We start from the raw sequence: 27,520 nt of genomic DNA, 5'->3' as shown, positions 1-27,520 counted from the left end.
CGGGGTCGGCCACTGTATGGACAGGTGAGTGGGAACCCGAGGGCGGCAGCGGTGAGGGTCTGAGAGGCTGATGGGGCTTCGAGCCCCTCACCCCATCCCGGTCCAGGGGATGTGGGCACCCACAAGGGAGAGAGCAGGAGGTGAAGCGACCGCGGTGGACACTCGGCGCTTCGGGCCAGCCCGGCCTGCGCCACTCCTCCTCGCCCGCTCTCCCCCCAAGTCCCGGAGACGCGGAGATGCTCCGCGCACGTCCACCCGGGACCGAGCCGGCCTGGGGCGCCGCGCCGGCCCCGCCCCCCGCGCGCACACTGGCTGCTCTCCGTGACGTCACGCTCGGCTATAAAGACGGCGGCGCGCGGTTCTCACGGCGGCTGGAGGAGCTCGAGGAACGGGGTGGCCGGGGATCCGGTAGCGAGCGGCGGGGACGCTGGGCCGCGGGAGTCTCAGACATGTTTTACTCAGGGCTCCTCACCGAGGGCGGCCGCAAGGAGACGGAGATGCGGGAGGCGGCGTCGCTGCGGCAGCAGCGCCGGATGAAGCAGGCAGTGCAGTTCATCCACAAGGACTCGGCCGACCTCCTGCCCCTGGACGGCCTCAAGAAGCTGGGCTCGTCCAAGGACACGGTGAGCCCTCGCGCCCGCGTCCGCCTCGGGATCCCCTCGCGCGGCGGCCCGTCACCCCCTCGCTGTGCGGTCTCCCCATGGCCGCTTTCACTGAGTCACCACCCCGGCCCGAGCTGCCCTCTGCCTCGCTGTTCTGCTGGTTGGGATTCCTCACCATCCACCCCTGCTTCGCTGTCTCAGGATTCCATCGTAGCTTTTCTAGCTGCGCGTCCCTCGGCTCTGCTTCCTCCCGGCGCGTAGGAAAGACCCTGCCCTGCCTTCTTGCCCCGGGGTCGCCTTTCCTTCCCATTGTCCGCTGTACGCAGGGTGATCGCCTGGGTTTTGAGCCTCGCAGCCTGGGAGTCCTCGCGGGGCTGCGTGGCAGTGCCTATAACCCAGACAGAGGTGACTGCTAGTGAGTGTGAGGAGAGGACGGATTGGAAGGGGGGTTTCTTGGCAGTCGCCATACCAGAAGACTTCTGTTGAATCCATCTTCCCCCTTTGGAAAATCTTTTGATTTTGGTCTTATCTGCCTTTGACCTTGCATCCTGAAGGGGGACAGGAAAAGAAGGGTCGAATGTGAAGGTGTCCTGAACCCCAGACATCTCTTCATCATAACCATCTCTTCTCCTACACCCCTAGCCCCTAAAGACCGGATGGACGGAGGAAGCCAGGCTGCTGCTTCTCGCCTACCAGCTGACGTGTGGGGCTGGGACTGAGGCTGGCGCAGGCTTTTTCTAGCAGGGCTGCCCTTCGCATTAAGGAAAACCCTGAGGACCGGAGGTCCGGGTTCAAAGACCTTTAGCTGTAGGAGAGGGATGGACGGATATGGGTTACTAGTTTAAAGACCTGTATTTGACTCTCGTCCTTCGGTCACTGTAGTGGTGCTGGGGCAGATGATGTTTTAGCTTTGTAGTTTTTCTGGAGTTTTCTTGTAGTTTGTTTTCTTCAATTTCATAACTGTTTTATTCATCGGGGCAATAATTTATGAAGCATTAATTAAATATCTTTTAAATGAAATAAGAGCCCTGACTAGGTAACTCAGAGCATCGTCCTGGTATGCCAAGGTTGTGGTTGGATTCCCAGTCAGGGCACGTACAAGAATCAACCAATGAAAGCATAACTAAGTGGAACACCAAACTAATATCTGTCTTTCCCTCTTTCTCCCTTTTCCACTCTCTCTAAAATAAATAAAAATAAATAAATAAATAAATAAATTTTAAAATAAACAAAATAGGTACTATAGAATTTTCCCAGTATTTTTTTTTTAGCCTTTGGAATGTCTCATTTGGTTGGGGGGGGGGAGGTCAGCCTGGTTCACTGAAGTTGCCATTTCAAGCCCAAGAATTACTATTGAGGGCAGAGCTTCTGAATCTGTCTTTTTTTTTTTTTTTTTTTTTTTTTTTTTTTTTTTTTTTACAGAGGCAGAGATAGACAGGGACAGACAGACAGGAACGGAGAGAGATGAGAAGCATCAATCATCAGTTTCTCGTTGCACGTTGCGACTTCTTAGTTGTTCATTGATTGCTTTCTCATGTGTGCCTTGACCGTGGGCCTTCAGCAGACCGAGCAACCCCCCGCTGGAGCCAGCGACCTTGGGTCCAAGCTGGTGAGCTCTTTGCTCAAGCCAGATGAGCCCGCACTCAAGCTGGTGACCTCGGGGTCTCGAACCTGGGTCCTTCCGCATCCCAGTCCGACGCTCCATCCACTGCGCCACCACCTGGTCAGGCTGAATCTGTCTTTTTAAACAACACTAATGACACACAGATACCAATGTCAGATTTGCCCTCCCCATTGTGATAGTCAGTTTTTAGTTATTTACATGCAGGGATGTCTACCCAGTTATCTTGCTCTGTTTTTCCAAAGGTATTTTTCCTGCACAAGTCACAGGATTATCAATCTGATTCATGCTCACTCAGAGTGGTGACTGAAATGTATTCTTAGAAAAAAAAAAATAACTCTCTTCCCTTCTTTCACTTTAAAGCAGTCTAGATTTATTTAGCAAATCAGATCCAAGTTTTCTTAGCTTCAGGCCAAAATAATCCTAGTTCCTGGAAGCCACAGGAACCAATAAGGAAGGAATTAATAGGAAAAGAAGTAAAACATGATGTATTTTTCTTCCCTTCATCCTGGACTTAAGATATGATTGACGTTTGGTTGTCCTTAGCTGTCAAGGAGTTTCCTATCCCAGAGAAACTACCTCTCCATCCTTCTGCCTAGCACTCCTTACACTGTTTAATTCTGTGTGGGAAGAATTCCATCTGCCATTCTGGCTCCAGTCTGTCACAGCTGAACTGCACAGAAGCTGATAGCATAGGACGTGGGCAGTGGGCTGGAAGAAGGAAGCATCCTCAGAAAGCAGCTTATTGCCCTGGATGTAACACACAGCAGTTTACTGTGAGATCCTGAACCATGGTTCACACCTCCTTCCCCCACTTCCTTCCCCCCCCCCTTCCTTCCCCATTGCCAGGGAGTTGATATCTCTCTCACTGTTCTAACATCTTTAATGTGCAAGTGATTGCACAGAAGAGCCAGAACAGATCACGGCCAGGCTAACTGTGGTTGGGCTAGGAGAGCTGTGAGCACTGGGGTAAGGTGGCGTGCTTAAGCTCTCCTGGAACTAATTGCTGCCTCAATACAATCTTAGAATTACCTTAGAAGTACTCTATCACTTCACTTTATTATTACTGTCTGGTAATATAGCCCAGTGCTGACTCAATTTTCTCACACTGAAGTGAAATTTTGAGGATGCCAAAATTGATTGAATATATATAGTACAAACACAATAGGAAGAAGACAAGAATAGGGAGCGGATGACACCAGAGAGATACTGGGGGGGGGATTAGTTTTAATTGACTCTGGGGTATGTGCCCGTGAGATTGTGGGTTGTTTTTTTTTCCTACTAGTTACTTGTATTAGAATGATATTAAGGGTTTTTCTGAATTATCTGTCTTTTACCAAGCTGTTTCTGTAACTTTCGCTATTTGATATTAGCCTGCCAACTTTTTTTGGATTGGCAAAGAGCACCCGTTGGCAATCAGATGTGGTCTTATTCTCTTGGCCTTTGCCCCATTCCTGTTTGTGTGTAGTTGGGGGCTACAAAGTCTGCTATGCAAATTAATTGCATAATTAACTTATTTCTTATTCTAGCTCTCTTATTTTATTTATCCTTTCATCTTGTGATTTTTTTCTGTAATAGATTATAAAGAGCCAAAATCAGAGATAGAAGTAATATTTGATTTATTTTTAAAAACAGCCCTGTCATAGGATAATGTGCAGTCTTTCCAATATGATAATATTACTGACATTCAGGCCATATCCTTAGTTGTCCAGCAATAGAGAGAGTTTTGTGTTACTATCTATGATTGCTTCTGCTTATAGCCAAATGCTTTAGCAAAATTCACTAGAATTAGGAATGAAGGCCAGGGCAAAGATGGTGGAACACAGCCAAGCCGACTGACCATGCAATGACTAGCCTGTACTCTGAGTATCCGACCTACCTGATCAGAATCTTTGTCAGTTTGAACAGCTATGGTTGGTACCCTACAGTTCAGGGCATCCATAATGCTATTATAGGTTGATCAAAGGACTTTGGCGCCTCAGAAGAGGAGCATGAAATACCAGTATAACACCGGAATCAGGTGCAAACTGAAGATTTTCAGAGCCATGATTGCATCCTGATTATAGCAAACAGTATTTGAATACTTGCTGTGGTTAGGACACTTACTAGGTGCTAGGACTACAAAGAAGAAGATAGCAAAAAAAAAAAAAGAATTTTTTTATAGATTAGGAGGATGGACAGAACAGATTGATTTATTCTACAAATATTTATTGAACACATGTTACCTATAAGGCAATAATATAGGCATTGAAGATGTAATAGTGAACCAAAACAGAACATTCTTGTGAGGGGAGAAGGCAGAAAATAAAACCAAGTAAACATATTATATATACCAAGTAGCGATATGTGCTATGGAGACAAGAACCCAGGCTGAGGGGAGTAGGGAGTGCAGGGAGTGGCCAGGGTAGGGTCGAGTCGGACCTTGCTGTTCTATATAGGATGGCCAGGGAAGGCCTCTCTGGTAAGATTATATTTTAGGAGATACTAATAGAATGAGAGAGCAAAATAGCTTGGGAAAGACTGTTCTAAGCAGAAGAACAGCAAGTGCAAAGGCCTGAAATATCAATGATGCAGTTGAAGAATGATGAGGTCATTCTGGCCAGAGCAAAATGAGCAAGGGGAAGGGCGATGGAAGATAACGGCAGAGAGGTAGTGGGAATCCAGAGGACCGAGAACCTTACAGGTCATTGTCCAGATAGTTGGCTTCTAATCCAATATGGGAAACCAGTATAAGATTTTGGGCAGAGGTTAACATGACGCGACTTATTTTATAAAAATATTACTCAGATTACTTTGTGAATTAGGCTATAGAAGGGCAAGAATAGACAGAAGACAGATTAGACGAAAGGTGAAGGCAGCTCACAGCCGTGTGATAGCTGTTAGGGGAACAAGAAAAGGTCAGATTCTGGATATATTGTGAAAGCAGAACTGACAAGGATCTAAAAGAAAGAGTAGTCGAAAACGACTGCAAGATTTCTGATGTAGCAATTAGAAGAATAAAGTTGTCATTTACTGCAGTGGATTAAAACTACAGAAGGATCAGTTCAGGGACAGAATAAGAATCAGGAATTTGGTTTTTGTTATCTCCTTTCTTCGGATGCTTTTGGGTTGTCTTTGTTCTTTTTTTTTTCTAGTTCCTTAAGGTGGGAAGTTAAGTGGTTCACTTGGGCTCTCTCTTGTTTGTTCATATATGCCTGAAGTGATATGAACTTCCCTCTTATCACTGCTTTTGCTGCATCCCATAGATTCTGATATGTCGTATTGTCATTTTCATTAGTCTGTATAAATCTTTTGATCTCTGCACTTATTTCTTCTTTGACCCATTCATTTTTTAAAAGTATGTTGTTTAGTTTCCACATTTTTGTGGGATTTTTTTCCTCTTTTTTGCAGTTGAATTCTAGTTTCAAGGCTTTATGATCAGAAAATATGCTTGGTACAACTTGAATTTTTCTGAATTTGCTGATGTTGTTTTTGTGGCCCAACATATGGTCAATTCTTGAGAATGATCCATGTACACTGGAGAAAAATGTATACTCAGTCACTTTGGGATGAAATGTCCTGTAGATGTCTATCATATCCAGGTGCTCTAGTGTTTTGTTTAAGGCCACTATGTCTTTGTTGATTCTCTGTTTGGATGACCGATCTAGAGCCGTCAGCGGTGTATTGAGGTCTCCAAGTATGATTGTATTTTTGTCAGTTTTTGTTTTAAGGTCAATAAGTAGCTGTCTTATATATTTTGGTGCTCCTTGGTTTGGTGCATATATATTAAGAATTGTTATGTCTTCTTGATTCAGTGTCCCCTTAGCCATTATGAAATGGCCATTTTTATCTCTGAGTACTTTTCCTGTCTTGTAGTCAGCATTATCCGATATGAGTATTGCTACACCTGCTTTTTTTTGGATGTTATTTGCTTGGAGTATTGTTTTCCAGCCTTTCACTTTGAATTTGTTTTTATCCTTGTTACTTAGATGAGTTTCCTGTAGGCAGCATATAGTTGGATTTTCTTTTTTAATCCATTCTGCTACTCTGTGCCTTTTTATTGGTGAGTTTAATCCGTTTACATTTAGTGTAATTATTGATACTTGTGAGTTCCCTATTGCCATTTTATATCTTGCTTTCTGTTAGTTTTGTGTCTTGTTTGATCCTTCTCTTTCGTTTTTCTATCTTTTGTTTTTATTTGGTTGTATTCCATACATCTTTCCTCTGTTGCTATCTTTTTTATCTCATGTGCTTCTGTGGTGGTTTTTTCAATGGTGGTTACCTTTGAGTAATGAAAAGGGTCCCTACCCTGTTCATTGTAGCGAACTATTTTGTGAGTACTTTTGCACTCCATCGTCCTTTGCTACTGTTAATCTCCATCTTCTCCCCCTCTTTCTTTTTGTTGTTGTCACAGTTTAAATTTGGTTTTATTGTGTTCTTCTTGGAGCTTTTACTTGTGGCTCTGTGTTTTTTTTGTTCTTTGTATCTGATTGGAGAACCCCCTTTAGTAATTCCTGGAGTGGGGGTTTTCTGATGATAAATTCCCTCATCTTTTCTGTATCTGTGAATGTTTTTATTTCTCCTTCATATTTGAAGGATAGCTTTGATGGGTATAGTATTCGTGGCTGAAAGTTTCTCTCTTTCAGGACTTTAAATATTGGGGTCCACTCTCTTCTAGCTTGTAGAGTTTCTGCTGAGAAATCTGATGATAATCTAATGGGCCTTCCTTTATATGTTGTATTCTTCTTTTCCCTGGCTGCCTTGAGAATTTTTTCTTTGCTGTTGGTTTGTGTCAATTTCATTATGATATGCCTTGGAGTAGGTTTGTTGGGGTTAAGAAAACTCGGTGTTCTGTTTGCTTCTTGAATTTGAGGCTTTAGTTCTTTCCACAGGCTTGGGAAGTTCTCATCTATTATTTGTTTGAGTATGTTCTCCATTCCATTTTCTCTCTCTTCTCCCTCTGATATACCTATTATTCTTATGTTATTCTTTTTGATGGAGTCAGATAATTCTTGTAGGGCTATCTCATTTTTTTAAATTTTTGAGTCTCTTTCTTCTTCTCTCTGTTGTGCCTCAAGTTGCTTGTCTTCTATTTCACTAATCCTCTCTTCTATCTGACCTGTTCTATTAGCTAAGCTTGTTACTTCGTTTTTCAGCTCGTGAATTGAGTTTTTCATCTCTGTTTGATTTGTTTTTATAGTTTCAATTTCCTTGGACATATATTCTTTGTGTTCATTGAGTTGTTTTCTGAGCTCCCTAAATTGCCTTTCTGTGTTTTCTTGTATATCTCGGAGGATTTTTAGGATTTCTATCTTGAATTCTCTGTCATTTAGCTCCAAGGTTTCCAATATATTAAATTTTTTCTCCATAGATTTTTCCTCATCTAGCTGTGTTACCTCTCTTTCTTTTGTATCCATGATATTCGATTTTCTCTTCCTTAATGGCATCTGAGGGTGGTTTTGTTGATAGTATTAATGAGATTTAATAGAGAATAAAAAGTTAAAAAAAATAAAAAATCAAAAAGAGTTGTTTTTTTTAAAAAAAAATTAATAATGAAATAAAGAAAAATAAAATAATAATTTTTTAAAAAAGGAAATTATTCCCCCCCTCCTTTTTTCCTCTCCTCTCCCCTTTTTCTTGAGAAAATCTTGTGGTGAACTGTGAATTATAACAAACAATGCCTGTGATGGAGGTCCTGAATTGGGGAAAAGTAATAAAGGGGCAAAAAAAAAAAAAAAAAAAAAGGAAAAAAAAAAGGGGGGGTATGGACCCACAAAAAGCAAATAAGGAAAAAATTTGGGTCAAGAATAAAATGATTTGCTTTTAGGTGTTGGTGTTGTCTAAGAGTTATGATGAGAGGAATAAGAGAACAGAAAAATGGGGGGACAAATTAAAAAAATACTATTGTATTTAGTGGAACAAGAACTAGATAAAATGGAGAGGCAGGGATGGGAGCACTGCTAGTGAGTTAAAAAGGTGAAGTAAAAAACCCCCAAAATGCCACAAACATAAGTTTGAGTCCCAGATAAGATAATTTGTTTGTTATTGAGGTTTGAATGAGAGGAGATGTAAAGGAGAAAGGAAGAAACTAATATAGAGGGAGAAAAGAAAGAGAGAGAGAGAAAAAAAGAGGGAACCAGTAAAAGAAGAAAAAAGAAAGGAGAGAGAGAGAGTTAAGGGTTTTGGAGTGCAACCCTCATAGAGAGAAAGGAAGAGGAGAAAAAAGATAATGGGAGATGTAACACTTATGGGTAGTGTAGTTCAAGGAGAGGGGAGAGTAAGACCGGCAGAGAGTTAATCGGCCAAATTGGAGGAGGAAAAAAAGTATCAAGAATGAAGATAAGAGAAACAAACGAACAAATATAATAAAATGGGATAGGTTATAAAGTCTGCAGATTATTCTTGATTTTGAGAGGTTATCTTCTTGTTTTTTCTTTTCTCTCCCTCTTCCTGGTCGGTGACTCTGTACCCCAGGTTCTTCCCCTTTGGCACGCTCAGGTAGAGGTTTGCAGTTGATAAGTCTCTATGGCAATGTCATGTATTGTGCTTTAGTCTCGTTGGGAGTCAAGGCTCATTAGCTTTCATAGGCTCCAACAGTGAGAGAGTCCGTGTTCCTGGAGCCTTTCTCCTAGTCTTTCCTTCCTCAATTAGTAGCCTGATAATCCAGCTATGGGGTTGTTGCTGCCTCTGCCTGGATAGTAAGAGGTTCAAAGAGCTGGCAACTCCCCACTCTATTTCCACTCAGCACAGGGCTCTGGGTAAGGCTCAGTCAGTCAGAGCTGCTAGCATAATCAGGCGGGCTTTCCGCCCACTCAAAGACCTCTGGCTCTGCCACTCTGTCCGGTAACACAAGCGGGCGCCCACTTCCGGGGTGCTTGGAGGAAACTCTCATTCACTATCTGCGCGCGCAGACCAGGATATCCGGCCAGTAGTCTCACGCTCTGAGTGAAACCCCCAACCGCATGGAAATTTGCAGCGCTGGAATTCGCTCTCGCTCCGTCCCCGTGCGCGGCTTTTGCAAGGCGCTGGGGCGGCCCAAGATTCCGCTTTTGCCCACACAAAGGCCCCTGACTCTGCCCCTCTGTGCGATAACACGGGCGCGCCCTGCCGAGGCACTCGGAGGAATCGCTCACTACCTATCTGCGCGCGCACACCAGGATATGAGGCCGGCCGCGTTTCCCTGAGTGAAACCCTCACCAGCACAGAAAATTTCCACCGTTGGAATTAGTTCTCGCTCCCTCCCGTGCGCGGCTTTCCCAGGGCGCTGGGGCTGCCCAGAGATTCTGCTTTCGGCCCACAGAAAGGCCTCTGACCCTGCCTCTCTGTGGGGCAACACGGACACCCACTTCTGGGGCTTAGGAAGAGATCTCTCGCCCACTAACTGCGCACCAACCAGGAGAACGGGTAAAATGGCTGCCCCGCTTGTCTTTCTTTGTTTGGGTTTGGCGCGAGTGTTAGCTTGTATTGCCCGGCTTGCCACAGGAACAGTTTTTCCTCTGCTAGGATCTCCGTGCCACAGCCTGGTTCGGCCTTTTGTGCGCGGCCTGGATGTATTCACCCCCTTTGCCCGCCTCAGTTTCTATATTCACAGTTACCAGAGAAAGCCGCCCTGTTTAGGTTAGTGAGGAAGGCGGAGCATTTCTTACTCCCTATTTCCTTCAGGATTTGGTTATATATTTAGCCAATTTTTCACTCGACCATACCTTCGGGTGTATTGTGAAGCATCTGGAGGCTCCAAGTATAGGTTTTTCTGTTTCTGGTTGAAGATCTTGTTGAGTTTTGGGGGAGATTTATCGGTATCGCTTCCTACTCCGCCATTACTCTGACGTCATCCGAATTTGGTTTTTGAACAAGTAAAGTTTGAGATGTCTGATAGTTACTGAAGTATAGTTGTAGAATAGACAGTTCATGAGAAGATAAGTGACACCACCAGGAAGCTTCTGCTTTGGCCTGTTGTGGCAATAGTAATGGAGACCAGCATCTGACTACAGCTTCATCATTCTCTAGCGAGTAAATTGACTGTGAGACTGTCGAGAGGAGGCTGCCTCCAGAGTGTGCCTTCTAGAGCCTCGGAATAAGATCTTACTTACAGGTTATTTGGTCCTTATATGTGAATCCTTTCTAACAAAAATACAGCCTGCCATGGCTTCTGAGAAACCACCATATCAGACCAATCTGCAAGCAGGTAGCAATCAGGAATAAGGCTGTCCTCTTTTAAATAATGTGTCTGTTGGATCACAAGGCAAAGGCAAAGAGACAGAACACAGAAGGCCTGGGGCAATGTGGCAGCCTGCCTCGTGTAGGTTCCAATGTGTTTTTGAGCAACTGCAAAGCCTAGGCCAAGCTGTCTATATTCCCATGGGGTCGAGTGGGTCACATGGTGTATATTCGGCTAGTAAACAAAGAGAAGGCATAGAAGGCATAGATGTTAGTGTCCTTTTAGGTTTCCAAGGTGAGATAGAGACAAGCATATTGGGCTTGAAGTGAGAGTCAGTCAGGAGTCTGTGCTTATCTACAAACTGGATGTGAGGAGAATAATGGCGTAGGATGATTTCATTCTCTTTTAGAGGGGAAAAAAGTGAATGGTAATCAGCTTCAATTTTAGGCTGAGCATAAGAATTTAATGTATATGCTCATACATATACTTACTAACACGTGACGGCTTCATATAGATCATTTCATTTAATCCTCACAAAAGCACTGCAAGGTACTTCCTAACTTGAACTCAGCTCTTTCTACTCCAAGCATACATTTTTAAATACTACTCTAAATCAGGCACCAGCAAACTTTTCCTATAAAGGACCAGCTAGTAACTGTTTTTTGTTTGTTTTTTTCTTTACAGGCTGAGCAGGCTCTGTCTCTACTCCACTCTGCAGCTGTTGTGCAAAACGCAGCCAGAGACAGTTTATGAGTGGGGTTTGGTTGTGTTCTAACAAATCTTTATTTACAAAAGCAGGCAGCAGACTGGGTTTGGTTTGTGGACTGTATTTGCTGACCCTACTTCCAAGTGGTTCTAATTGTGGTTCTCTTGCTAGCTAGAAACCTTGGGTCTATCCTCTGGGAGTAAATGCTACAGGGAAGGCAGACTTCTGTCATCCTCCCTATTTTCCAGTCTGGTCCTTTCTGTAGACCACAAGGTGAGATAGAGTTAGTGTTGGTTCTGTCTGGGTTCAATGCAGCATAGGTAAAGGGACTGAGAAAGTAGCCTTGGAAGTTCTTGCTCAAATCCTGATTGTGTGGAGCATCCTGCAGTATAATCTTTTTCTTTTCACCTCACTTTTTTTCCCACTCTACAGCCTGATTAGAAGAGAAGGCAGAGATGTTAGTGTCTGGCAGACCATGTGCCAGATTGCGGAGCCTCAGCTATTTCCACCCAGAAAACAGCACTGCCCACAGAACCCCTTTCCTTCAGAAGCTCCTGACGATGATGGAGGCAGCATATTCACGCTCACCTGGTTAGACGTTAGATTCCTAAACCATGGTTAGGGTTTAGCAGCCACATCTCAGGAGCAGTGGAGGACCAGGGACTGCTTAAGTTAGCAGTTGCCTTTCTTTTTTTCTTTTGTTTTTTTCTGTATTTTTCTGAAGCCGGAAACGGGGAGAGACAGTTAGACAGACTCCCGCATGCGCCCGACCGGGATCCACCCGGCACGCCCACCAGGGGCGACGCTCTGCCCACTAGGGGGCGATGCTCTGCCCCTCCGGGGCGTCACTCTGTTGCGACCAGAGCCACTCCAGCGCCTGGGGCAGAGGCCAAGGGGCCATCCCCAGCGCCCAGGCCATCTTTGCTCCAGTGGAGCCTTGGCTGTGGGAGGGGAAGAGAGAGACAGAGAGGAAGGAGAGAGTGGAGAAGCAGATGGGTGCTTCTCCTGTGTGCCCTGGCCGGGAATCGAACCTGGGACTTCTGCACGCCAGGCCGACGCTCTACCACTGAGCCAACCGGCCAGGGCCAGTAGTTGCCTTTCTGAGCTAAAGCATAAAGGATTTATGTCAGGAGAGTGACTTGAGAATTATGTCGTAAAGGCCATCAGAGTACCTGCAACACCTGGCTAGCTAATTACTAGTGTAAATCTTGAAGGACATCAGGAATGTTGAAGAAAGCCCTTGGAAAGCCAGTATTTCAATAAACATAAAAATAAACCACTTAAGCAAATTCAAAAAGCAACAGACAAGAAGTGGGAACTCAAGTAATACAAACTGTGCAGTCTACAAGAACTGAAGGGACTCTGAAAGAATGAGATGATGTTAATCAAGAAAGGGTTTTTGAAGAAGAAGAAGGTAGAGATTTATTTGTTCTTTACAGTGTCAAGAGTTGGGGATATAGCTGTGATCAAGATTCCTGCCCCTGTGGAATTAACACTCTAATTGGGAGAATGAAATAATAAAACAAGTAAATAGGCAACTTTTTGATTTATTGATTTTTATCATTATTGACTTTATATTATACTAGATAAAGGTTTGATTCTCATATACCTCCCCATCATGTCCCTCTCATATTATACCAATATTCTGTTAAATAAGTATGTTGGGGTTGCCCTGGCCAGTTGGCTCAGTGGCAGAGCATTGGCCCCCATGTGGAAGTCCTGGGTTTGATTCCCAGCCAGGGCACACAGGAGAAGCACCCATGTGCTTCTTCATCCTTCCCCTTCTCCTTTCTGTCTATCTCTCTCTTCCCCTCCCGCAGCCAAGGTTCCAATGGAGCAAAGTTGGCCCGGGCGCTGAGGATGGCTCCATGGCCTCCGCTTCAGGTGCTAGAATAGCTTTGGTTGCAATGGAGTAATGTCCCAGATGGGCAGAGCATTGCTCCCTAGTGGGCTTGCTGAGTGGTCGCGCACATGTGGGAATCTGTCTCTCTGTCACCTCGCTTCTCATTTCAGAAAAATACAAAAAAAAAAACCCAACAAACCCAAAACTGTTTGGGGTCAAATCAGCCTTTACTGCTTATATTATGATAACTGTGTTCTCATTCACAGTTAAGTCAAATACTGTATTATAATTGTGTCCTTTCTCATACACCTATATATTTTTTTAAATTACTAATTGCCAAGTTATTAATTTATTTAATTTTCTATATAAAATTTAAATTTACTCCATATATCTTAAAATTAAAGATGACTTAGTGTGTGCTCTTTTTCTTGGAGACATTCTTCCCAGAGCCCTCTATCTTCCCATTTCATTTTGGACCAGTTGTTCTCAAGACCTGCTGCACAACCTATATCCTCGACTTTTCCTTCAACGCCATTCTCTTTCTTTGCCGGTCTTTTTTTTTTTTTTTTTTTTTAAGAGAGGAGAGAGAGGGGGAGAGAGAGAGACAGGGGGGAGGAGCTGGAAGCATCAACTCCCATATGTGCCTTGACCAGGCAAGCCCAGGGTTTCGAACCAGCGACCTCAGCATTTCCAGGTCGACGCTTCATCCACTGCGCCACCACAGGTCAGGCCTGCCGGTCTTTTTTATTGTGTCCTTTACTCCTTGGATCTGATGCTTTTTCTGCTTGTTCATTGGTTTCCCTCACTTTGGTGGAGCATATCCTTCAGTAGCTTCTCGAGGATGGATGGGAAATACCTGCCTTGCCTTGATGGCTAGTTTGGCTAGGTTTAGAAATGACGTATTGTCAGATTTTTTTTTAAGTATGATTTCATTGTCTTTTAGCTTCTGTTATTGCCATTGAGCAGTCCTCTGCCACTCTGGTTCCTAATCCTTTGTATTTGGATCAGCTTTTGTTTTCTTTGGAAGCATTTAAAACCTTGGTTGTCTGTGATAGTCCAAAAATTTATAGTGATGTGAATCTTGCTGTGTATCTTTTTTTCTTTCATTATGCGAGGCTCCATGTGGGGCCTTTCAGTCTTTATCATATCCTTTAGTTCTGGCTTAGTATGCTCTGCTATCCCCACTCTTAGTTGTTTTAGAAATCTGACAATGCATAATTTCTAAGCCTAGCCAAACTGTCAACCAGACAGAGTCTTTTGATTTACTCTTACAAAAAGAATAAACTTTTGGAATTCTTCCCAGTTGTCTGGGTCAAATGGGACTCTTTTGCAGGCTTTACACTAATCTAGTTCCAACCTTAATTGTACCCTCCAACTAAAAAGGTTCTAATATATCTAACTTCACAGCCTATCCAGGAATTAGTTTGTTTAAGGAAAATGCTTTTACAGCTAGACCCCAAAATATATACTAACTCAAATATAATAGTTTATTTTTTCATACATAACAGTTCTATTGGAGAAGTCAACAAGAGAACCCTCCCATGTAGTCATTTAGGGAGGCAGGCTGACAGTGACTCTTGTGTCTTCAACATGTCACTGTCAAGAAGGTTAGCCTCGGGGTCATCCCCATTCGAGCCAGTCAGAAGAGGAAAAGAATATGGAAGAGTATGCACAGGAGATTTTCATGGGCCAGGTCTAGAAGTGGTGTGTCACCTCTACCCATATTCTGTTCGCTAAAATTTTGTCAGCATGTCTTTCTTTTTTTTTAAATTTTATTTACTGTTCTATTTATTCTTTTAGGTTTAGGGCTTTCTTATCCCTTGACTATTATTTTAGTGAAATTTTGGTTTGGAGCAGAAGTCTGTGTAATTACACTGACATTTAAAACATGTAGGCATAATAAAATGACCCCCAAAACGTATCTTTGAAGTTCATATGGGTTTGCTGGCTGTGAATTTTCAACTCTCAAACCATACTATGAATGCATTTAATTATGAAGATGAATGAAGAAAATTACATGTACTGACAGAAAATGCCTTTCATATGTTAAATAAAAATAGAACATTTTAGAATAGTATTATAGTATGATCCTATTTTTGTATATGTTTGTAACTATAATATTAAAATTTGTTTAAAGGATATATTTCTAAATTTAATGGTTGTTATTTATAGGGAGTGGGACTGAAAAGGGGTTAAGAGATATTAGGGAGCCTTTTCCTTTTAATTTTACATACTTCAGTGGTATGTAAATACTCTACATTGGGCATGTTTTGTGTTTGAACCTTCATTGGTCACTAAGGAATAGAGTCATCCATCAGTATTCATGGGGATTGGTTCCAGCATCTCCCCAATACTAAAACTCACGGATGTTCAAGTCCCTTATATAAAATGAGGTAGTAGTTATATAGAGGCTATAGCAGAGTTTGCTTCACATCACTTGATTTGTCTGGATTCAGCACAGTACTAGTTGTGTGGCAAATTCAAGTTTTGCTTTCTGGAAGTTTCTGAGATTTTCTTTCCTGACTTTTTTCAGTCTACAGTTTGTTGAATCTTAGGAAGTTCCTGAGATTTTCTTTCCTGACTTTTTTCAGTCTACAGTTTGTTGAATCTTAGGAAGTTCCTGAGATTTTCTTTCCTGACTTTTTTCAGTCTACAGTTTGTTGAATCTTAGGATGCGAAGCCTGTGGATATGGAGGGCTGACTGTAGCCAGCAGGGCCAAATGCCCTAGAGCAGTCAAGTCAAATGAAGGCTGAAAAATATCTACCAGCTTGGAAATGAGGTTATTATTGGTGCCATGGGATCAAAAGTAACTCAGTGAAGAAAATATAGGATATTAGGAACTAGACATAGTGATTTGGGCTTTCCTTTTAAAAAGACCACTCAAGACAAGGGTGTGATTAGAGGGCGGTGTAGAGTTGGGGAGGCAGGGCCTCAGGTTTTCTCCCCAAAACGTATGAGAACTTAGTGTATGTTTTATAGCCTGTGGAGGAAGGGTCCAGTAGGAAGGGAGGAAAATTCAGAAGAGCGATGACTTCAAGGAAAATAATTTTAGAACTTTCCTAATTTGCCTCATCTGTCCAGTGGTGATCAGATCGCTCTGCAAGATAAAGAGTAACCAGATGAAGTGGTGTTCAGCAAACCGATGTAGAAGGAAAGCCCCGGACTTCCAGTGCGGAGGCCTTTGAAACCCCTTGCAGTATAATCTTTAGTTCTGCAAACCCAAGTTCTCTGAGTTAGTCCTACAAAACATGGGCTTGACTGAAACCCACGCCCTGCTTTAGTGTGACTTGAGCTGGGAATTCAGGCTAATTAGTGAGATATGAAAGAAGAATTTGTTTCTTTTGAGGAGAAAGCGTTCTCTCAGCAACACCTCAGGGAATCTGACCCCTGTTAGCACTTCTTCTACCCCATTAGCACTTCCACTAGCCTCTTATCGAGGTAGGAAGCTCATTTTCTTTCAAGTGCCTCTGTCTCTCCTTTTCTCAAGGATACTAATTTAGAATCTGCTTTGCCAAGAATCATTGTTTTGGGGAATATATTTATTCGCCTTACTAAGGTTACAGTGAGTCATGGCTCTGACTCCATTCCTCCTCAAAACTTTGTAAAGTGGTATAGAATGTTCTTCCCTCTCCTCTGAGAAGGTTCTGGGCTCTGACCTTCTAAGAGTGACTCTCTTTCCCCTAGAGGTGGGGAAACTTAGGGTTAGACGCTGTATTTTGAGGGATTTTGAATGTTAACGTAACCGAAGAATAAGATGCTTTGTATAGGAAATTCTCAGGTCAAACAACTTTATATCAAGAGGTAGCTTATACTTTCTTGAGGCCACTGTAGGTAGAAACAGTAGAGCATGGATATATCTGCCCTAGGAACTCTCCTGAACTCAATCAAAAAGCAGACTTGAAACCCTATTTCTCATTCTGCTTTCTAACGTTAGGTATCCTGACACAGACATAAGGTAAAAATAAATCCCCGCCCTGGCCGGTTGGCTCAGTGGTAGAGCGTCGGCCTGGCGTGCAGAGGTCCCGGGTTCGATTCTCGGCCAGGGCACACAGGAGAAGCGCCCATCTGCTTCTCCACCCCTCCCCCTCTCCTTCCTCTCTGTCTCTCTCTTCCCCTCCCGCAGCCGAGGCTCCATTGGAGCAAAGATGGCCCGGGCGCTGGGGATGACTCCTTGGCCTCTGCCCCAGGCGTTAGAGTGGCTCTGGTCGCAACAGAGCGATGCCCCAGAGGGGCAGAGCATCGCCCCCTGGTGGGCAGAGCGTCGCCCCCTGGTGGGCGTGCCGGGTGGATCCTGGTCGGGCGCATGCGGGAGTCTGTCTGACTGTCTCTCCCCGTTTCCAGCTTCAGAAAAATACAAAAAAATAAAAAGAAAAAAAAGAAAAAAAAAAGAAATCCCCGCTTCTTGGTCAGCCTCTGCCCCTTTTATACTTCCATTTTGGGGCCCTTTGAAGAGGATGTCAGTAGGATGATTTGTTCCAAAGTGTGTCTTTTCAGAGGGTTGCTCAGCAGGTCTGAATTTCTGCTTTCCCACCCCATCCAACCATGGGTGACTCAGCCTTCATACACACACACACACACACACACACACACACACACACACACCGACTGGGTCCAAATATATATATATATACACACACATACATACACACACACACACCGACTGGGTCCAAAAGGTAGGACCGTAAGAGAGTGAGGCTTGAAATAGAAGTAGACAGCTTCTGACAACCAGTGTCAAGTAGGTTTCTTCAGCCTGTGAAGATGAGCTGGCCCTTCTATAAGTGACCTGGAGATAGACTGATTACACACAGACTAAGGCCACTTTTCTCTTGAAATGCCCTTGTAAGGTGTGGGAAGACAGTAGGCTCAGGTAGTCCAAATCACAAGGGGCTTTCCATTCTCTTTAGAGATAGAACATTCGTTGGCCCTATCCACATTTTCAGTGTCCCACCTTGCTCTTTTCATTCAGGGTGGCCTGCTGCAGATTGGTTTATAGTACCTGCTTTGACAGTACACAGAAAGTTTCTACTTGAAGGAAGAATAAATAAGAAGCAAAGGTAGAGCTCAGTTATGTGAGGCTCCTTCGTATTTCAGTGGCACCTGGGGGCCGAGGGAGAAAGGAGAAGTGGGGGAGTGACCTGTCAGTAAGAAGTCTCTGCTTTCTACTCCTCAGCAACCACACAACATTCTGCAGAGGCGCCTCATGGAAACCAACCTGTCTAAGCTCCGAAGCAGCCGTGTCCCTTGGACCTCCAAGACCAACAAACTCAATCAGGCTAAGTCTGAAGGACTGAAGAAGTCTGAGGATGACAATATGATTCTGGTTTCTTGCCAGGTAAGGTTCTGAGAACAGCTTTTCCAGGGTTTTCTGGCTAGTAGGATTTAGGCCCATTATGATCCCAGGAGTAGCTCTCTCACCTACAAATTGTTGAGTGTGGTTCTGATGGAATTCATAAGTGAATTTCAAGGGGAGCACTCCATGCAACACAGAAAATGTATATAGTATTTTGTATGCATGTGCATCTTTATGGGAAAAGGGATTAAAACATTTATCAGATTTGCAAAGGGCTATGTGACACACATGCACACACACACTGAAAGACGCGGAGACACACACAGGGTACTTGATATGTAGAATGAAACACCCAAAGTCTGTTGGGATCTTCTTTCAGCTTTAGATTCAGCAGGAAAATGATCCCCTCAAAGGAGACTCGGTGGGTAAAGGTGGGACACTACCAATGCATAGTTGTGAAGATGCTCTCTCTCCAGCCCTGCCTTTCCTACAACATCTGCTGCTTGCTCTCTGGATCTCTGTTCTCTCGGTCCTGTTGAACAGTGTGTTTCTCCCCACAGTGTGCTGGAAAGGATGTGAAAGCCCTGATTGACACAGGCTGTCAGTATAACCTCATCTCATCAGCCTATGTGTACAGACTGGGGTAAGTAGCTACTTGTACTGGGTGGAATTCAGATGCTAATCACTCTTTACCTGGATTGGTTTTGAGGTTAGAGGTGGTAAGGGTTTCCACAGATGCTCCAAGAGAAGTTTGTAGAGCTCACATATTAGCTGGAACCAGTCCTCAGTAGAGGGACAGATTGTGGGTTCTCAGGCACCTGCGAGAATCAGTGAGCCGGGAAAGCCTCTGACTTTCCATTAAATCCCACCTATTCAGTTTTGAGAAAAGACCTTTGGGCTCTGGAGTGAGAGCATTTGAGATTCTTGGCTTATTGTGGGCCATGCCCTGATCCTGCCTAGACAATAAATTAGAAAGAGCTGTCCTGTTGGTATAACCCTGATGAATAAAAGCAGGGAATGTGGTTGGTGTTAGCTTACTCAGGGCCCTTCTGAAGGTCACACTTCCCATCCCAGGGGGCATCAATTTGCACTTGGAATAGGACTGCTATTGCTGTTGGGCTTTAATCATCATAAGGGTCATTTACCAGTAGTTTCCTAATGTCTTTTCTCTCTAGAACATGTTAAAAAACCATGCTGTGCCTGCTGGGTATTGGGTGTGAGAGGCAGACACCTTGTACTATATTGAATGTCTTCTGTTCTCTAACAGCTGGTAATGGTTCTCCCTCTTTTAGTCAGAAAAAGCCATTTTGTATCCTTCCTCCTTTTCACTGAATCTGTGCTTTCATTTCTTCCTCCTTCTCTTTCCTCCAAAGTAGCAGATGGGCTCTGATATCTAGCCCAGAATTGGAAGAATCAACCCAACATTCTTTTCCACTTCTGTATCCCTAAGTTCAACAATCATTCTCTAGCCCGACCACTGTATTGAAACAATCATGAGGGTAGATGGAAGGGTCCATTTTAAACTACTATCAAGATATCCACAATCTTAGGTAGGGCTTGCACAAGACTTGATTTGTGTAATCAGTGGCCGGCTACATGATCCGTTCCTTCTCGTTTCTGCCCTGTTCGCAATCCTCACCATCGCTGTGGCTCTTTGAGGAGGCCTCTGTGGGTTTTGTGTACGGTACAGGGTGTGGTGGGAGTCCAGGAAGCAAGTGCTCTTGTGGGAAGAATCCTGCGCTTTTCAATGTGAGATGAGATACAGGGCAACATGATGGTTCCAGAAGGAGTAATAATGTTCTGGTACATAATCAGACAGCAGGCTGCCATAAGTCCAGAGGAATTAATAACCATCTGTAAAACTGCAATTACTTTTCTTTTGGATGAGCTAAAACACCAAAAGAGAGGAAATGGAGTAAAGCAGAAGTATTGGCACAGAAAGCCAATAATTAAGTATTTCTCCACCAACCCGTAACAGCTCGGTGCTAGCTGTCCCAGTCACGTTACATAACTTGGTGCTGTTTCTTTTCTTCCTCCCCTGCACAGCCAGGTTAAATTAATTGGGACTTTATCTATGATATTACTTGCTGATATCAACATCACTTACTGACACTATGGCCTAAAATTAACTGAGGAGGGTAGACTGATATAAAAAGACAGAGAAATTAGACATTGAACAAAGTATCTTCTAAAATTAGGATTGAGCTGCCCTCTCTGAGATCTGTTACCACAGATGGGTAAAATGACATTGTAACTCAACTGCCTTGAACATAGGTGGGGATGTTAAGGCACAGAACAGGATTCTCTGAGTGTGTCAACTCCTGTCTTTTACCAGTGCACCTAGTGGCATACCTCTTTGACAACAGGAGCTGAATCTTTAGTTTTTTACCCCCCCATGGCATGTTTAGGACAAAATGCTGAAACAAGAAGTATAGGCTGGCTAGCACTTTTTTGGTAAATTAATCCCAGGAAGTCCCTGGAGAATTCCAACTGAGGGTCAGAAGGTAGACATTGCCAGATTCCATAAAAAACCTCTGCCAAGGGGATTCTTGTATCTTCTCTGGTGCAGACTCAAGGAGCACGTCAAATATCACAAGCATGAAGGAGAGAAGCTTTGTCTACCCCGGCATCTGAAAGTCGTGGGCCAGATTGAACACCTAGTGATCACACTGGGCTCCCTCCACCTGGACTGCCCCGCAGCTGTGGTTGGTGAGTAGAATTGGGTACTGGACCAATGGACCCTAGTATAAATTCTCTCCCTACGTCTAAACCCTCATGAGACCTCATGCCTGTAATACTAACTTGTTCACAATCTCAGCTTTTCATTTTTCTATACTGTAGACCTGTCCCAGTTTTTTCCCTTCTAAGTGCTAGTTGGACCCTGGGCTACGTTCAAGGCAAAGTGAGAATTACTCTTGAAAAAAGGAGTGGGGGTGGGGGGTTAAGAAAACAAAAATTTTGTGTGCCAGTGAAAATGGCCCCTCAGGACTGTCCATGAGCTAGTTTGAGGTAGAGGGCAAGATTCTCTTACTCCTTTGCCATAAATCCCTTGATAATTTCCCACCATCTCATACTTTCCCTCATGCACTCTAATCTAGACTAGTTTCTGGTTTTTATTTGAAGTTAAAAAGACCTGGGTTTGAGTCTTGGTTCTATTGCCTTTTAACTATTCAATATAATGATTGAGGAAAATTACTTAAAATAATAAATGTGCAATAGATGTCTATTAGATGGATGGGACAGATGTATGATAGATGTATGATGGATGGATGGATGGATGGATGGATGGATGGATGGATGGATGGATAAATGGATGGGTGGTTGGTTGATTGGCAGGAACCTAAGCCAATATGGGAATAGCTGAATTTTAATTTTGTTTTTAATTAGAGGACAATGAGAAAAACTTGTCCCTTGGTCTCCAGACTCTCCGATCCCTGAAGGTAGGATTGGTTCTTTCTCTCTGAGGGAGGGGTTATCTTATTGGGTACGGCCAAAGTGAGCTCATTGACAGTAACCAGTGATTTTCCTTTGTTTCAGTGCATCATAAACCTGGATAAGCACCAGCTGATCATGGGGAAAACAGACAAAGAGGAAATTCCTTTTGTGGAGCCAGTTTCCTTGAGTGAAGACAAGTGAGTATCCAAATGGGTCAGATCAAGTCAAATCCATTTGCTATTAACTGGAGGGGTTCTCATACAGGATCCTGGGTTGTGTCTTGCCTTTGGCTTTCAATCATATGACAGATACACCCCTCTCACCCCCATATTCCACCATCTTACTAAACTGTAGCTCACATTTCAGAACGAGCAGTGATCCTACTGCACAGAGTGGTGGGGGAAAAACAGCTTTTAAACTAAACTTGTACTTGCCTTCCTAACTTCTTTGAATTTGGTCTCATTTCTTCTGTTTCTTTCTCGTTTCAGCACTTCAGAAGCATAGCCACAGCCTGCAGCATGTCTGCACATATGTACACACGCCAGGTTGACAGATTGAGAAGACTGGGTTTGAACCAAATGCAGTAGCGACTTGCTGTGGACCAAGTTCTTTTCTCTAATAGAAGCTCCAGGGTCTCCTTCCCACCCAGACCTCTTTAGACTTTAGTCTCTGCTTAGAGATCTTGTCTGGTTATAGCCATTGTTTTTTACTCCTTTGATCACTTAATTTATAGACCTTTCTGACACTGCCAGGTCTCACTTGTGGCCTATTTCTCTGCTTCATCCAGGAATTTGCTTTTATTAGTCAAGTATAGGGGCTGCCAGGTTCTATTTCTCCATAAGTACACTTGCTTCTTTCCATATAGCTAAAATGTGTGATAAGCAGGAACCTGACCTTTACCTCCTTTCAGCTGTGTCAGAGAGGGGCAGGATACTTACGTCTCAGAATTAACATTTCTTCTAATTCGTTCATTGATTTCTAAAGTAGGAATAGATCTGAAATCTGAAAGAGCCCAGAGAGATCATCTAATTCAACCATTTTAGTTAAAGCTCCATACAGGCAAGTGAATTGTCTAAGCTCACACACTGAGTCAGTGGCAGAAGGGACCTAGAACTCATACCTGACGAGCCAGGGTTGGGTTTAGTCTTCCATGCTGCTTCATTTGGCTTGAGAGGAAGAAGAGAGGAGGGTTTGTAAAAAGCAGGGTAGGGGAAGAATATGCTTTGGGGATGGATGCAAGGAGGATCTGGGTAGCCCTCCCTTCTGTGTGCTGAGCCCACTAAAAGCCCCTTGCCTCAAATTGTCACATTTAGGCCCTTACCTTGTTGCCTAAAAGCTGAGGGTACAAAGGCCAGTGAGATGGTCTTTCACCTTGAACTTCTTGGAGGGGAGGAAGGGTGGAACCACAGACAGAAGAAGATGGATTACTTTCTGAGATGGAATTGAAGGCTTCAGTAAGTAATCTGGGCATCATTGCTAGACATTAATACTCCCAAGATCCAGTCACTATCTTGGCCTCACCTGTTATTTGTCAGCCATGGGCTCAAGGAGCTGGGAACAGGAGTAGGTAAAGAAGACAGAAAACCCAGAGCAGGTCCAGACTAGGAGGGAGTAACTCAGCTGGTGGGAAGGCCTACACAGGGAAATCTTTCTGGGGATGGTCAGGATGAAACCTCCAGGCAGGGAGCTGAGGGTATGGAGACTCTTCAGCTCTGCCTTGGTGTGAGGAAAGAGGCTGGGCAGGAGCCGGCAGTGTTAAGGACAACTTTTTCTAACTGACCTGTATTTCCTGACCCCTCAAAGAGTTGAAGATTGCAGAGACTTCTTGAAGCTTTTTGTTGGCAGTGTCAGCTTGGGCACCCAGATATCTGTAATGGAATTTCCACTTCAGTTAGGTCTTGCAAGTGCCTAGAGAAGTCAGAAAAATAGCTAACTGAGGGTATCCTGTTAGGAGATTCTCCCAAGTCTGCCCTTGATTCATAGCATTCATTCCCAGAGTATTTAATGGATCCCATTTTGAACTTTGCCAGGTCCCACCAACAATCTCATCTAGTGTTCCACTGCTGTTCCTACCAAACAACTCTTTGGAACGCTGAGTGTTTTTAGCCTTACAGAGCTCCCTAAAGACTAGAAACTTGGTAACCTCTGTTTGAACAGCTGCAGCCAGTGATCACTGGGTCCTCCACAGGCTCCCTTCTTCTCAGCTCCCAGAGGAAGGGAGATGGAAGACTAGGCCTAGCCACAGTAGAGGGTCACATTTGAAGCTCAGCAGGGTGATCCCAGGTCACCAGCTTTCAATGCCCCCTCCACCTCCACCCATTTTCTTACCTAGGGGTACCATGCCTTTCCATTGAGGCCTTTCTACTCTCCTCTCCTACCTATCATGGCAGTACTTTGCCTGCTTCTTATCCTAGGACTGAGTTGAAATACTTCAGCCTCTCCTTCCCTAGTTGAGAGTTCCACTCTGAGCCTTGACTCTTGGCCACAAGTGAGACATGTTGGAAGTTCCTTGGCCTGGCTTATCTTTATACGGGTTCACTGAGACCAGGAATTCTCAAGTGCTAGAAAGATGCAATTGATTCCAGCCCTTTGAGTACAGGATTATATGGCATTGGGGAAGATGAGATGACCTTTAATGATCTTTCTGGCCTCTGAGAGTCAATCGGTGATTTTTCAATTTTGGAGTAGAAATAATTGGGGCAATATGAGCTTTAGAGTATCACAATCTCAGTGCAGTCAAATAATTTGAATTTACTAACCAAATAATTGTGCTTTAAACCTCAGGCCTGATAGAGGTACCTGAAAATGTCTAGAGACAATTATGGGAAATCTTGAGCTTCATTAATCTTTAAATCCTGCCAAGCCGATTACTCTGGTAGCCCATCCTTCCTTGATATTCAATAGGTAGCACTGGGTCTTCTCTCTGGGGGCTGGCAAGGTAAGCAGGTAAAGTCAGTTCCTCCCAGAATCCTAGAAAATTCTCTCTGGCACCTCTACTTGAAGGTATAGGAAGACAGTGTCTACTTGGTCACAGTTCTGAAGGTTGGTAGTAGCAAGAAGTAACCCTGGCCCTGGCCGGTTGGCTCAGCAGTAGAGCGTGGGCCCAGAGTGTGCTAGTCCAGGGTTTGATTCCTGGCCAGGGCACACAGGTGAAGCACCCATCTGCTTCTCCACCCTTCCCCCTCTCCTTTCTCTCTATCTCTCTCTTCCCTTCCTGCAGCCAAGGCTCCACTGGAGCAAAGTTGGCCCAGGTTAGGATGGCTCCATGGCCTCTGCCTCAGGCACTAGAATGACTCTGGTTGCAACAGAGCAACACTCCAGATGGGCAGAGCATTGCCCCCTGGTGGGCGTGCCGGTTGGATCACGGTCAGATGCATGCGGGAGTCTGTCTGCCTCCCTGCTTTTCACTTTAGAAAATACCACACAAAAAAAAAAAAAGAAAAAGAAAAAAAAAAGTAACCCTGTAGAACTGGTACTCCCTCCTTCCTTATTAGATGTCCATCTCAAATACAGAAAGTTCAGAAAATATGTTTTTTCATTTGGTATTTCTGTGCCTACATTATTTAAGGAACAAATGCTTTCTGACTTTTCTATTTCCTTGCCCTGCACTGATCCTACCTGGTAAGATTTTCTATTCCTTAGCTCACGGTGTACATAGAATGGATTGCTTGGTATGTCAGCTATCCTCACTCTTGTGTAATAGAAGTATCTTCCCAGGTTGGGGACATGGAGGAGACAAATGGGATTCCTCCCTCCTTCTATTGCCAGGCGTCTGTCTGCATTAGCACTTTATCTGCTCAGTGTTTCTGGATGTGTTGGGTTAATATGTGAGATTGATGTAACAATAAAGTGAAATCTTCCCCTCTTTGTGTTTGTCTGACAAAGTGTCTGTGTCAGGGCCCCTGGAAGGTGGGCAGTCTGGGAACAGCCTACTGGCATCAGTGTTTGTCCCACAGGGTCTTCTGAACGCAAGGCTCTGCTGTCCTCATTTCCTCAACTGCTACTGGCCCTTCTGCTCTCCCTCTGACTGCTGGTATGTCCCTGGAAAACTAGTGAGCCCCTCTGAGTTTGGTCTTGTAATATATACATATATATGTGGAACAAGTGACAATACTACTTACAGTAACAAATGAGGTAATACATGCAAAGTGGTTTGCAGATGGTATTTCCCTCAATGCTTTAACTGGGTATGAGAACAGCCTTTTATGGTGGTTCAATAGTAAGAGAACACTTTTAGGAGATATTTATTTAGGTCTAACAAATAGAATAGGTTTGGGAAGGGGAAGGGTTTAATAAACCTTAATATATAAAGTTATTGTCTAATGACATTCCAAATAAGTTCCTTTTACAGATGATAAAAACTTGCCTTTAAGTGTTAATATATTAAATATCAATATTTAAATAGTATAATTAAATAGTTAACAAGAAATATTCTTTAACTATGACAGTGATTAGCACAATCTAGATTTATGGTTCTATTGCTACTCAGATGATACTATCATTCCATCTCAAAAGGTTTTCTGTCTTATTTTTGTCCATCTATTCTAAATATTAAAAATGTAAAAAGACTTACCCAACCTGACTCTTAAGCTATGAAGGGACAGAATCAAGATTCATAATCATCTTAATATAATGAAACCAACAAAATTAAGTTTTAATGGAGTTAAAAAATACATTCTGACTTTCATTTTTAAAAATGTATTGCAGCCCTGGCCGGTTGGCTCAGCGGTAGAGCGTCAGCCTGGTGTGCGGGGGACCCGGGTTCGATTCCCGGCCAGGGAACATAGGAGAAGCGCCCATTTGCTTCTCCACACCCCCCCTCCTTCCTTTTTGTCTCTCTCTTCCCCTACCGCAGCCAAGGCTCCATTGGAGCAAAGATGGCCCGGGCGCTGAGGATGGCTCCTTGGCCTCTGCCCCAGGCGCTGGAGTGGCTCTGGTCGCGGCAGAGTGACGCCCCGGAGGGGCAGAGCATCGCCCCCTGGTGGGCAGAGCATCGCCCCTGGTGGGCGTGCCAGGTGGATCCCGGTCGGGCCCATGCGGGAGTGTGTCTGACTGTCTCTCCCCGTTTCCAGCTTCAGAAAAATACAAAAAAAAAAAAAAAAGTATTGCATTTGCACAGTGGGAATGAACTTGGCTTAAGAAAGGTTCATGAAAAGATGTTGGTTTTAGTTGACTACATATTATATATGTAGACGTATTAAGGACTGTGTGTGGCAAAGATGTCATTTGTAAGACAGGGATGTATATATAATATGTGGAGATCCACGAAAGGACAGTGGCAACCTGATTATTGTCTTCAGAGCTGTCATGTGGAAAGTATTCTGCACAAGCACGCAAGCATTTCCAATAGACAGAGGTTGTAGAGAGGCATATCCTGACTCAATGGGAAGGAAGCATTTGCTATAAACCAGGGACTCCGCTAACCCCCACAGATAAGGTAGCATTGTTCACAGCTTTGCAGAAAGACAAACTAAGGCTCAGAGTAGTATAAAGATACAATTATTTAGCACAAATAAATGGTCTGTCTTCTAAATTCTCTTTTACTGAAAGTGAAAGGTGGAATGATCATTTTCTAGCAACACTATGAAAGAGATTTCTGTGTTGGGTAGAAGGCTGGATAAGAAGACCTCCAAAGTCATTTGTAATGCCAAAACTGATTCTAGGACATCTTTGTTAAGTGGCATTGTGAATCAAATGTAGTTTCTTGTTGACTCATTGCCATCACTATAAACATCGACTCACTAACTTGCACTGAAATTATGAGCTTTTTACCCAGCTTTGAAGGGTCGCAGATTACTATTCTCAAGAAATCAGAAAGCTGAGACAAATTAATCTGTGTGTTATAGCTTGGACTCCTCATTCAGCTACTGCTTCTTCGTTCCATT

At 43.8% G+C, this 27,520-nt stretch overlaps 1 protein-coding gene across 1 annotated transcript; it reads left to right on the top strand.

Moving 5' to 3' along the window:
* Positions 1 to 369: 369 nt before the first annotated feature.
* Positions 370 to 25,502, top strand: NRIP3 (nuclear receptor interacting protein 3). The gene is made up of 7 exons (XM_066250912.1): positions 370 to 623; positions 18,081 to 18,242; positions 18,761 to 18,843; positions 20,770 to 20,909; positions 21,588 to 21,640; positions 21,738 to 21,832; positions 22,124 to 25,502. The coding sequence occupies exons 1-7, from the start codon at positions 450 to 452 to the stop codon at positions 22,137 to 22,139; spliced, it is 723 nt and encodes a 240-aa protein (XP_066107009.1). The 5' UTR covers positions 370 to 449; the 3' UTR covers positions 22,140 to 25,502.
* The last annotated feature ends 2,018 nt before the right edge of the window (positions 25,503 to 27,520 follow it).

Source organism: Saccopteryx bilineata, chromosome 1 (genome assembly GCF_036850765.1).
Source record: "Saccopteryx bilineata isolate mSacBil1 chromosome 1, mSacBil1_pri_phased_curated, whole genome shotgun sequence".
In the NCBI taxonomy this organism is placed as follows: domain Eukaryota; kingdom Metazoa; phylum Chordata; class Mammalia; order Chiroptera; family Emballonuridae; genus Saccopteryx; species Saccopteryx bilineata.
This window is presented reverse-complemented; position numbering and strand designations above follow the sequence as displayed.

Coding starts and splice junctions, on each gene's coding strand:
- NRIP3 (XM_066250912.1), top strand. CDS start 450: ATGTTTTACTCAGGGCTCCTCACCGAGGGCGGCCGCAAGGAGACGGAG. Junction 18,243..18,760: donor TGATTCTGGTTTCTTGCCAG/GTAAGGTTCTGA, acceptor TTCTCCCCACAG/TGTGCTGGAAAGGATGTGAA. Junction 18,844..20,769: donor GCCTATGTGTACAGACTGGG/GTAAGTAGCTAC, acceptor TCTCTGGTGCAG/ACTCAAGGAGCACGTCAAAT.